Source organism: Conger conger, chromosome 1 (genome assembly GCF_963514075.1).
Source record: "Conger conger chromosome 1, fConCon1.1, whole genome shotgun sequence".
In the NCBI taxonomy this organism is placed as follows: domain Eukaryota; kingdom Metazoa; phylum Chordata; class Actinopteri; order Anguilliformes; family Congridae; genus Conger; species Conger conger.
Window position 1 is genome coordinate 63,377,214 of NC_083760.1, and position 12,688 is coordinate 63,389,901.

The 12,688-nt window shown below is 42.0% G+C and overlaps 1 protein-coding gene across 1 annotated transcript in view; it reads left to right on the forward strand.

Annotated features, from left to right (window-relative positions):
- The window catches only part of LOC133140327 (collagen alpha-6(VI) chain-like), a 62,927-nt gene that overhangs the window by 40,913 nt on the left and 9,326 nt on the right, over positions 1-12,688 (forward strand). The window contains exons 26-32 of the mRNA XM_061260189.1: positions 3,301-3,351; positions 3,711-3,746; positions 4,004-4,066; positions 4,827-4,889; positions 4,990-5,025; positions 8,738-8,774; positions 11,453-11,464. Coding sequence (XP_061116173.1) covers positions 3,301-3,351; positions 3,711-3,746; positions 4,004-4,066; positions 4,827-4,889; positions 4,990-5,025; positions 8,738-8,774; positions 11,453-11,464 — 298 coding nt within the window. The remainder of the gene's footprint in view (positions 1-3,300; positions 3,352-3,710; positions 3,747-4,003; positions 4,067-4,826; positions 4,890-4,989; positions 5,026-8,737; positions 8,775-11,452; positions 11,465-12,688) is intronic.

The following is a 12,688-nucleotide window of genomic DNA, read 5'->3' on the forward strand; positions in this document are numbered from 1 at the left end:
CAGTAGGTGTAGAAAGAAGCAATGAACGTTTACGAGTTATAACAGGTGTCGGATTTAACTCTACAGTACCTACTTACGATCTGCGTTTGCTGCTGCTACATGCAAATCTAAGTGGCTGCTATAAACTACCAGTTTATTTTGCCACCCCCCTTTGGTAGGAAAGGTGTGCAAAAGAAAGTGGTCAAAGCTTCAGCTGGGAGTCTGCCTGTGAGGAGACCACGGCTATAGATCAGTCTTATTCAACGTCTTTTGATGGAGGTTGAACAAGACCAGATAGCTCTTTGGAGTGGTTACTCAAGGCATACACACTACTGAACAAAGGTTAGAGGCTTTAGTTGTCCTCAGAGGAACTGAAGAAGCTCTCTTCAGACAAGGTATCTTCCCTATCAGAGTCATGCTTGTGACTCTGAGGCTTGGGCCTACCGGGTCGGTCTTCTCTCCAATTCCAGCTGGAATCAGAGTGTGAGAAGCGACCACGGTGGCTCTTAACCGGGAACTTACTCACATGCCGTTGTTTTGAGCCATTAGACTTTAATGGGGCAACTTGGAAAGTGCCAGCGAGCTTGGTTGGAACAACGTGCTTAGCTGTTTCCAATACCTTGTTCCTGGGCACAATCCTTAAAGTGTCCCATTTCTTAATTCAAGGGCTAAGTGTTGGCCCCTTGAAAACAGTGAAACATGAGTTCGGACACAGGGGTGCAGGTTGTGCACAAAAAGGGATTTGAAGGCTTGATCTTCATCTAAGCCTGGTCCGTTTCTGCCCTGGAAAAAAGCATGTTTAAGTCGTTGGTAAAAGTCTTTTGGTCGTTCTGTACGGCTATGTTTAACCTCCACAGATTTGATCATGGCTGTGGCCTGATCAAACCGTGGCAGGTACTCAGCTACCAACGCTTCACAAACCTTGGGATAGCTAGAACGAACCTGTGGTGGAAGTTGTTCCATAAATGTATGGATCTCTCTGGTTGAGGTTTTCCATACAAGTCGTACCTTTTCTCGATCGGTTGCCCTGGGCAGATCCAAGAGACAGTAGTCAACTTCTCTCAAGTAACTCAGAATGTTAAATTCGGAGTCCTTGGGGTCAAATGTGTGGACATACTTCGCCATGGCCTCTAGCTCCTCAAAGCAAAGACCATGTGAAGTTGCACTAGTCTGCCTGTTTGGAAAAGGAGAGACTGAAATCACATTTGAATGTGAATGCGTTTCATGCAGAGCTCGACGTCCTCGGTTTGGTTTAGGGGGCGGAGCTACAAAACAGTCATTCTCACAATGGTTGGCAGAAGATGAATTGTCGCTGTCAGTGTACTGTACAGAGCTGTCACCTATCCTCTCAGTTATAAAGGGAAAGCTAGCGGGATTAGCGTTGCTTTTTGTGTGCCCAATTAATAACGTTAGATCTCCTCTACCGTGTCCACGGGAGGGTTCCCTGACCTCCTCATGAGAGGGGTGGGCATGGAAGGTGCAGTCCTGTACTTGCCTGACTGTTTCTCCCTTGCGGAGATGGACCACCGTTGGGATGGAGTCCCCCCTTTCCCTCTCCAGGGAAGAGGTGGGCAAACCATTGCATGGGTGGTCAACAGCACTGCAATCTGAGGAGACTGACGAGTCTCCATCAGAGCAAGCTGTGGAACCGGGATCTGACAAACCAGAATCAATTTGTGACCCCCCTTCCCCTGCCTTGTGGTGTAAGGAGGAAGCAGGAGAAGCTGGAGTTGGGCAAGCCTGAGAAAGCAGGCTTACAGAAGAGAGTGGATGTGGTAGCTTGTGGCATCCACTCTTCAACTGAAATAATTCCTCTCTGTAGGAACAAAGATCTGATTCGGCTGAATGCAGATCACGCAAGTATTGTACTGCTTTCTTGCCAACAGTTTGAAGCTCAAGTAAAACACTGGTGTGTTGTCCTTTGAGGTATGCCATCTCTGATTTCTGAAGTTTTTGTTGCTCTGAAGAGCAAGACTAATATGTCTGGCAAAATTCAAGACCAGACAACTTAGATTTGGATCTTTTGAATGGTTGGGGGAGTGGCCTTTCTCGTTGATTAATGAGAACATTTCTTTCCTACAATCAGTGAGGTTCATCTGATTCAGGAAAGCTATGTAGCCAGGTGCTAAACCATGGGCTAAAAAGGAAAGGTACTCATCAATAGATATGGGTTCCATATCTCAAGCCAAATAAAGCTAAAAGCTAAAATCAGTAACTTAAGAGGGTACTCTTGAAGTTAACAATTTGACAAGGGCCTTGAGCTCCTAACAGTTGGCAATGAATTGTTTCCCAATATCACAATCCAACATACAAGTTGTGATGAAGGATAAAGAATTTAAAACGCTCTTTGAATATTCTCTATAACTATAGTACAAGGTAGCTATAGCATCACACAGGGACTCGAGTTGCACTAGCGGTACTGCAATGCAACAACAGCAAAATGACCGAACATATGGCGGATATTCAGACAGTAAAATAGGAACTGTGATGCTGATCACATTAATCCTAAATACCAGAATGTGATTGGTTGAAATTACAATTAAATTTGGATTTAAATGTAAAATTCAATTAATTATTAAAATTACTTTGACAAAGTAATTATAATTAATAATACATTGCGGCTAATAATACTATTATTGATAATACGTATGATACCGGAAGGTAACCCCCTGGCAGGGGTTAGAGTCCCTTGAAGTGAAAAACCCACCCCACGAAGGGATTGTAAGCAATCACCTACGGGGAAGGTTGATAGTATCCGGTCCATTTCTGAGACGTTTATGTGTAGGGTAACCAACACTCAGGTGAGGCCATAGTAAACCACTAAAAGGTATAATAGATAGGCCTTAATCAGTAAATATGCATAAAAAAGAACTGAGCTCTAAAGTAAATGACATTGTTGTGTAATATCGTATCTTTCGTTGTCCGTGAGAGTGCAAACGGAACACAGGCCAGTGCAATAGAGGCTAACAAAGGCAGGCGAACATGACGCTATTTCAAAAACTGTATGCTACATACCGACACACTTTGTGGAAAGATATGTTGAAAGAGTGATACAAGACATGTGTTCCCAACACATGGGCATGTTGGAAATAAAACATGCTTTAGAAAAGTGCAAAATAAGTAGACTGCCTCTGACTTTAATATGAAATTTTGCCTATATACTTTAGACCTTGATGGAGATCAGACAGATGTTAGCATTAGGTCTTATCAATATAAGTTCCTGTCTTTTGAGACTTTCATCAAATGCAAGCATTTCAGTTATAACAGTTATGTTGTGATTAACAAAGCTTATTGATCAGAAAACCCTTGGCTGTCAAACAGGGCCTTGATGGCAGAAATGGAATTCTTTTGCCTGGACCTAAAGGAAAGAAGGTACAGTTTTCTGGTGGTCAAGATCCTTAGATAGGATAATGGAATGGTATGTTGCTGTTTTCTCACTTTAAAAAATGTTCCTAGAATTTAGTTAAGTAGCATAAATAAAGAAATTAAAATCCTTCACATATGAAATGTTTTACATCCTTGTACCAAATTAATGCAGTATATCATTAACTTTACTAAATTATTTTTGTGCATTCTTTAATGTTTGAACCTATAGTTAACATGTGTGAGTGATTATGCTTTTTGTATTATTATAATTATTGGAAATAATTTAATATAATAAAGACAAAGACAAGTCAAGATGAAGACAAGTAAAATGTAATAATGTATTGTGTGATTATTTTGATTTTAAGGGAGAACCCGGCTTCCCAGGTAATCCTGGACACCGGGTGAGTTGTTTCAAAGCAACATGCATTTATGCTGAGCAGCATGCTTTTTCATTGCTAGCATCCGATGAATTTATTTCAGAGCACAGATACATGGGAATTCAATAATTAATTGCTCCACAGTAATATGTCCCGTGTTAATGTGAATTGAATTGGGACCACATGTATACTGCAAGAGACCATTTAACACTGAACATTTTACTGTGTAAAATCACTTTATTTGAAATAGTTTGAGGGTGAGACATTTTATTTCTCTTCAGGGAGAAGATGGAACCCAAGGGAAAAATGGAGGTCAAGGTCCCAAAGGAAACCGTGGCGCAAGTGTATGAGTCCCTGCGTAATTTTTTAATAGAGAAGTCAATCTTATACGGCTATATATCAATGGCAGTGCATTTCTGCCATCTAAAAGTGAAGTAGATTGTGTTTACCTCTACCCAGCATTTGTAGATTGTGATTGCTTCTACATTTGATCATTTAATGTGGGTTATCTTTTGAAGTTTTAGTGCAGTCTTACATTTACATTTACATTTTAGTCATTTGGCAGACACTTTTAATCCAAAGAGACTTGCAAGTGCATAGGTTCTTCCACAGGTTAAAGCATCAAATCCATAACTAGTAAAATACACATGAAGGGCTGTTCTGAACAAAAATGCAGTCATCGTAAGTGCCATTTTCTTTTCTTTTTTTTTGGGTTAGACAAGAGGGATATCGGAAAGGGGGGGGGGATCAGGAGGGAGGACTAAGGTAGTTTGGAAAGGTGTGTTTTTAATCTGCATCGAAATAGGGGGACGGATTCTGCTGTCCTGACAGTGGTAGGCAAGTCATCACATGGGAGTGATTAAGGATTGTATGTAAAGTGGGGCAGTACCGTTATCAGCCTGAAATGCCAACACTAGGCCCTTGAAGCGGATGTGTGCGCCAATAGGAAGCCAGTGGAGGCCAATGAGGAGTCGGGTGACATGAGCTGACCTGGGCTGACTGGTGATCAGGCGGGCTGTAGCATTCTGGACCAGCTGGAGGGGCTTGATGGCACAAGCTGGGAGACCATGATGTATTAATTTGTCAACTGGCTGATTGTTTCAGGGGAACTCAGGCAGGCCAGGTGAACATGGAGAACCTGGAGCTTCAGGACCTCCTGGACACCCGGTCAGCTCCTGAGTATTCTTATTAAATGTACCCCAGTTGTGCTTATGTTTGTCTGGGAATATTTTATTAATACGTTTTTTATTCTTTTTTTTTTACTCAGGGGCCTAGAGGATCAGCTGGAAACAGATCAATGTCTGTATGTATTCTACATGGAGTTCAGTGTTTTCTACAGACAATTCTGTATAACTACAGTGCAGTCTGTAAGTATTTGGACAGTGGTACAATTTCTGTTCTTTTGGCTTTGTAGCCCAGCACATTGGTTTTGAGATGAAACGATGAATATGAGGTTAAAGTGCAGACTAAGGGTATTTTGAGGGTATTTACTGTACATCCATATTGGGTGATCTGTGTAGGGGACCAAAAGTAATTGGATAGTTGGCTTCTCAGCTGTATTTGATTAGTCAGGTGTATTCAATTGCTTCCTTGGTGAAGGTATAAGAGAGCTTTCATTATCTAGCCTTGATTCTTGGCTTTTGATTAAAACAGGCATAGGCCAAACAATAGGCTTCCCAAAACAATCAGTTTGTTTGCTGTTTAGCCTCTGTAGATATGTTTGTCAAATATTCTGCGGAGAGTAGTCAGTGACACATTCATGACTGCCTCCTGAATTAGACATGTGTTTGAGGTTTTTTATTGATTATGGTGATTCAAATTACTTTTGGTCCCCTAGAATGGAGGGATTATGTTACATTACATTACATTACATTAATGGCATTTGGCAGGCGCTCTTTCCAGAGCGACGTACAACAAAGTGCAAAGTGCATGACCAAGGATAAGTGCGCTGAAAGACCCTAGAGGGAAGTACAATTTCAACTGCTACCTGCACAACAAAGAACATGTTCGCCACAAAACCCCTGAAGGGAAAGGAAACAGAAAATGTCTTGGAGATAACTCCGACCAAAATAAAAGGAACAGCCAAAAAAACGGCTACCGGAAAATAAATTGACCCTTAAAAACCAGGGTGAACAACCCAACAAAAATGAGTGCTAAAAACGAGCACTGCCAACCCCAGACTGGGTACAGAATAAAATAACAACCTAGTATAAAACACTAGGCATGAAAACAAAGAACCTTGAGATGCAGCTCAGGAAAAACACAAACCAAAATACATATACCGGGGACAACGTCCCTCACCCGCAAGCTCACACGAGCTGTAAATGAAACCAAAAAAACCAAACAACCTTTCGGAAGGCATCAGCCGTGCACACAGCACCAACAAGCTGAGCGTCTTACTTACCTTTTCTTTTTTTTTTAAATGAGAAGAAACCCGAACCTGCACGATACCTGACTCATTCAAACACAGAGTCTTACCGTGTGCATACCAGCTTGGTGTCAGAGTGAACAGTTAACGCCAAAGCATCAAAAGATTGCAGAGAGGGCTTTAAATACCTTCAGGAGGTAGGCTCCCTTGGCACTAATGAGGACCAGGTGACCGGTACTACCTCCCAACCCTGACAAGATGGCAAGAGATTCTGCTGTTCTGACCTCCACGGGGAGTTCGTTCCACCACCGTGGAGCCAGAACAGACAGTAGTCTTGAGTGGGAGGTGGAAGTTCAGAGAGTGGGAGGTGCCAAGCGGCCTGTGGTGGCCAAACAAAGAGGGCTGGCAGGAGTGTAGGGTCTGATGATTTTTTGGAGGTAAGCTGGGGCTGACCCCTTAACTGCTTGGAAGGCTAGCACCAATGTTTTGGGGGTGACATGCGAGTGTTTTGGAAGGTTGAAGACCAAATGAGCTGCTGCATTCTCGATAAGTTGGAGGGGTCAGGAGGGAGTTGCAGTAGTCCAGGCGGGACAAAACCATTGCTTTGACCAGGAGCTGGGTCAAGTAGGAGGTGAGAAAGGGGCGGATTCTCCAGATGTTGTATAGGAAGAACCTGCATGTCCATCACCACACCAAGGTTCCTTGCACAGGGTGATGGCAGTAAGGAAATGGAGAGATCCAGATGGGGAGAGGTAAGAGCAGGAATGAAGATAATTTCTGTCTTACCTGGGTTGAGCTTTAGATGTCCATAGTTGTCCATCCAGCTCTGGATGTCACTCAGGCAAGCAGAGATACAGGCTGAAACCTGTGTGTCAGGTGGTGGGAATGGGATGAAGAGTTGGGTATCGTCCGCATAGCAGTGGTAGGATAGACCATGTGCAGTGATAACAGGGCCAAGGGAACGAGTGTAAAGAGAGAAAAGAAGTGGGCGTAGGACTGAGCCCTGGGGAATTCCTGTGGCAAGGGACCGAGGTGTCGATACTGTACCAGGAGCAACCAGAGAGGTAGGACTCAATCCAGTTCAGGACTGTGCCACAGATCCCCGTTACTGATCGGGAGGACAGGAGGATGGAGTGATCCACAGTGTCAAAGGCAGCAGAGAGATCTAGAAGAATGAGAACAGAGGAGAAGGAGGCTGCTCGTGCAGCATGGAGTGATTCACTGACGGAGAGGAGTGTGGTCTCCGTTGAGTGGCCAGGTCTGAAGCTAGACTGATGGGGGTCTAGCAGGTTGCTTTTAGAAAAGAAAGAAGAAAGTTGATTAGAAGCAGCTCATTCGATTATGTTATTTTAAAAGGAAGAAGAGATACCGGGCAGTAGTTCTGGATGATGGAGGGATCCAGGGTAGACTTTTTTAGCAGCGGGGTGATATGGGCCCTCTTGGATGACAATGGAAAACAGCCAGAAGACAGGGATGTGACAAATAGGAGAATGCCAGGTGTGATAGTCTGGAGGAGAGAGGAGGGGATAGGGTCAAGGGCACAGGTTGTAGAATGTGGAAAAGGAAGGGATGGGCCTAAGAGGGAGGGAGAATAAGATGAAGTGGTGATCAGATGTATGCAGAGGGGTAACCGTGAATTTGGAGCATGAGCAGTTCCTCACGAAGACAAGGTCTAGGACATTGCTCGCCTTGTGGGTTGGAGGAGAGTGTTGCAGGGAGAGGTCGAAGGAGTGAAGAAGTGGTAAGAAGGCAGCAGCCTGGGAGGTTTCAAGGTGGATGTTGAAGTCTCCGAGGAGAAATAGTGGCGTGCCATCCTCAGGGAAGGAGCTGAGAAGGGTGTCTAGCTCATCAAGGAAACTTCCCTGGGGCCCTGGAGGACGATAGACAACTGCAATAAAGAGGTTAGTAGGATAGGATAGATGCAACAGAATGGTATTCAAAAGTAGATATGGACAGGTCAGAGAGGGGGAGAACAGAGAATTTCCATGAGGGGGAAATGAACAAACCAGTACCACCGCCGGATGGCCGGGGAGTGTTAGAGAAGGAGTAGGAGGATGAGAGGGCAGCAGGAGTGGCGGTGTTGTCAGGTGTGATCCAGGTCTCAGTTAGGGCAAGGAATTGTAGGGACTGGAGGGAGGCATATGCGGGGATGAAGTCAGCCTTCTGAGTGGCAGACTGGCAGTTCCATAGCCCCCCTGTGACGACTTTGCAGGTCAGCGGGGAGTAGCAGAGGTTGGAGGGGTTCTGGCGTCATGGAGGCCCATGTCGCAGGCGTCTTCTGTGAGGGTGAGAGCAGACTGGGATGGGGTGAAACATAACATAACAAACAGGGAGCACACCTATCTGAGCACACCTATTTCAATTGGATAAGATTGCTTGAAAGGAATACCAAATCACAACTAATTTACTGACAAATTCCAGTGCTATACAAACACCTCATGGATTGAGTAACATGTTTGTGCACAAAACTTTCCTTCTATTTTTACCATAAAATTAAAACTGTCTGCACTTTAACCTCATATTCATTGTTTTGTTTTAAATCCGCTGAGCTGGAGCCAAAAAAACAGAACTTATACCACTGTCTAAATACTTATGGATGGCACTGTATATGATGGATCTCCATGTTTGTGTTATTTCATTTTTCCAGGACTGTCAACTGGTCAATTATATCAGGGAAAAATGTGGTAAGTTTGGTTTACATATATTGTATTGTATTGTATATTCCAATTTTATCCAGTGGTGGACAGTGAAATGAAAATTGGCCTTTGAACTGATCATAGATCTCAAACTGTTTTCATTCATTTTCCTTGATTAAAAAAAACAAATTGGCACACAGCTTCTTTACGCCATGTTAGAGATTGTTAGAATTATTTGTGTGTGAACTATTGTGTCACGTGGGGTGGCAAGACAAGCCTGGGGGACCTCACCTCTGCATTTTGGAAATTCACAGACAACACGAATCAGGGTAAAGGTGGTGTCATTTTCACAGCAAGGGTCCAGCAAACCAAATTCATTTTTTCATAAAAAAAACATGCTAACTCAGAGAAACATTGACAGAATGTCTATTGTTTACTTTTCTGGAGCAAGATCATCATTTTTTATTGTTTCGCAGTTGTATACGTGTACACAAGTACATGCTATTATCTACATGCATGGGCTTTCTGGTACATGATCAGCCACCTACAAGGTTCTCTCAGCAGTACCAGTTAAGAGTCGCTGAGTATAGACAATGCCACCCTCTGTGTGGAAGCAACTATAGTATACATAATTTCAGCACAGCATACAACCGACAATGGATATAGCATTAAATTTATGACTGTGGAGGTAATGTTTTCAACACCGTATAGTTTGTTAGGCTTGCATAAACACACATTTTTTCCCTTTGTAAACAAACCGTAACCCTTTCAGTACACACGCTGAGACCATTATGCACCAGCAAAAACAATTCTTGAAACCTTTTGCCGAAAATGTTAGATGGTTTGCAATATAAAATTAATTTTGCGATGCCAACATCAAAATAGAAAGCATTTGGAATCCTTGGAAGAAATCACAAGAGAATGTTGCTGAAGTGGACAGTGAAAATGCCTTTGACTCCACAGTAGAGGGTGTTTTCAGTGACTTGACCCCATTTTATATCCATGAGCATCTAAATGTAGGGGGGAAGTGAGAACCTTTTTCAGGTGGATTTCAGTACACATCTTCCTTCAACTGATATCTGCTGTGAGTTTCTTAATTTTTTCCAAAACAAAATCAGCACCATCTACAGTCAGTTTCAATCACTCCCTACTGCTATCACGCTGAGTGGTGCTCCCATTTCCCATACCTTACCAGCTCAGCTGTTCTCTGCCTTTACACCTGTCGACGAGCACTTTGTCCATGACCTTGCCTCTAAGGCTAGGAGCACTGCCTGCCTCTTGGACCCTATGCTTACCCCACTGGTCAAAAACTGCCTGCCAGCTCTATGCCCCCTCCTCATTCATATTATAAATTTATCGCTTTTAACTGGTTTTGTTCCTTGCTCACTCAAAACTGCTGCTATCACCCCTGTCCTTAAGAAATCTGGAGCAGCTGTTGATGATCTGAAAAACTATCAACCCATCTCCAATCTCCCATTCATAGCAAAACTCCTTGAGCGCACTGTTTCTTCCCAACTCCAAGAACACCTGACACATCACAGCCTATGGGAAGTGTTTCAGGGCTAAGCACAGCACTGAGACGGCCCTGGTCAAGGTCGTAAACGACCTGCTCATTGCTCCTGACACAGGCCATGTCAGCATTCTCCTGTTGCTGGACCTCACTGCTGCCTTTGACACGGTCTGTCACAACACACTGCTTTGATTGTCATCAAATTTGATAGGGGATTGGTCTAGCATTGTGTTTGTGGATCGTGGTTCAAGGCCACCAAACACAGCCGCAAGCATCTGTATACACTCAAAACCTAACCATATTTTTGGTGCGAAAAAAGCTTCCACTTCCACTGTGTTTCAGATTCTGTAACTTTGTTTTAATAATGTTTAATGTAATTATTACTTGGAAAACAAACCTCCAAGGTTTACCTTTTAGAAGAGACCAGGATTATGCCTGTAGTCAAAAGGGTTCAAGAATAGTAACCATTTTATTTTGTATATGTCATTTTCAAGCTAAGAAAAATGGGCAATACTTACAAATCACTAATCAGTTGTAGTTGGTGAGCTTAACCTGGTGGGGTGGAATAACTTACCCCAATCTTCCTTGATTATCAATTCAATTATTAATTAATGAAATACTCAACAGATTAGGTAACCACCTCCAATTAGCCAGTTTATTGAGTAGCCTAGGCCTAATATATTTTTATTTGCATTGCAAATGTTTTGCCTTACGAAATTGTGAACATTTCATCAATTTATTTGCAGAGACATGTGGACCTCTTCTCCACACTCATACTCAGAGAATAGGTCATTCTTAGCAAATATCTGCAATGCACACATTTTAAACAATCTTGAAACATAGGTTCTGTTATTGCTGGTTATGCTGAAAGCAAAGAGTTTAAATGTATTTTTTAAAGATCCTAATCTTATAATTTAATCTTCCAACACAATTTGAAGAAGCTGTGTTACCATGCCAATTAATTAGTGTGATCCTCGGCACACTTAAGGAAAATTAATTAAAACAGGGTGAGAACGATGATCAGTTTAAAGGAAAGGGTTGCGCCTTACTACTTTTCAGATCTACCATCACAAGTATTCTTGAAAATAATGGTAGCATTGTCTGACAGCATTCAGCATTCTCATTCTATCTAATTTAAAATTATCATTATTATTATTTTGATGGACAGCTAACCTGTTACTCTGATTAATCATGTGTTATTTTTCTATTTATACAGTTTGCTGCCTTGGTGAGTCCTGTCACTATTTCATACTTCTGTCTGACCATTCCCAAAGATGCACTCATTTGTGTATAATACATATCCTGTATATTTAAAATGGTTCTCATGTCTATTCAGATAAGGATAGTTTTTCAGCTTCTACAAGTTCACATGGAAATTTGTTATTTACAGTAAATTATGTTTGTTTTTTTATAAAAGTAGCAGTGTATTGAAGGTTTCAAATATTTTTAATTGCTTACAAAGCCTACATCATTCAACAGAGAATCTTTCGCATGTGCTGTAACAAATGAGTCCAAATGAGTCTAAATTCTACTAATGAATTCTACTGAGTCTGCTGTACTTTAGGTACAGCAACAACTTGTCCAATGTAACACATTAGTTGATAATTACACATTATTCAGAGTAGAAAACAATTGTCCTGCCATTCAAGTGATTTTGTACAAATTCCAAAAGTGCACATATATGTAATATACAGTCCCCTCCAAAAGTATTGGAACAGCAAGGTCAATTCCTTTTATATACACTGAAGACAATTGAGTTTTAGGTCAAAAGATGTACATGAGATGGCAGATCCAAATTTCAGCTTTTATGTCGTGGTATGTTTATCTAGATTTGTTAAACAAATTAGAACATATCACCTTTTGTATCAGACCATGTGATTTTTAGTATTGCAACATGTGAGTGACAGGTGTTTCTTGTTGCCCATATGTGTCCTGTTTGATTGATTGGTTGAACAATAAATAATTCTGAAAGTATACTCTTAGTTTTAGCCTTGGGTCTTGCCTGTGAAGAGTGCATTTGTGTTAGAAAATATAAATCAACATGAAGACCCAAGAGCTGTCTTTGGGAGAAAAGCAAGCCATTTTGAAGCTTTGAAAAGAGGGGAAATCCATTGCACAAGCACTGGGGATAGCTTGTACAACAACCTGGAATGTCCTGAAAAAGAAAGAAACCACTGGAATTCTGAGGAACAGACATCGAACAGGTTGAATAAGAAAAACAACAGCAGTTGATGACAGAAACATTGTGAGAGCTGTGACGAAAAACCCCAAAACATCAGTCAGTGACATCGCAAAAAATCTCCACAGGGCAGGGGTGAAGGTATTTCAATCAATCGTTCCATGAAGATTTAAAGAGCAGCAATATAGAGGCTATACCACAAGATGCAAACCACTCATCAGTAATTAGAATTGGAAGGCGAGATTACAATTTGTAAGTACAGAGATGAGCCAC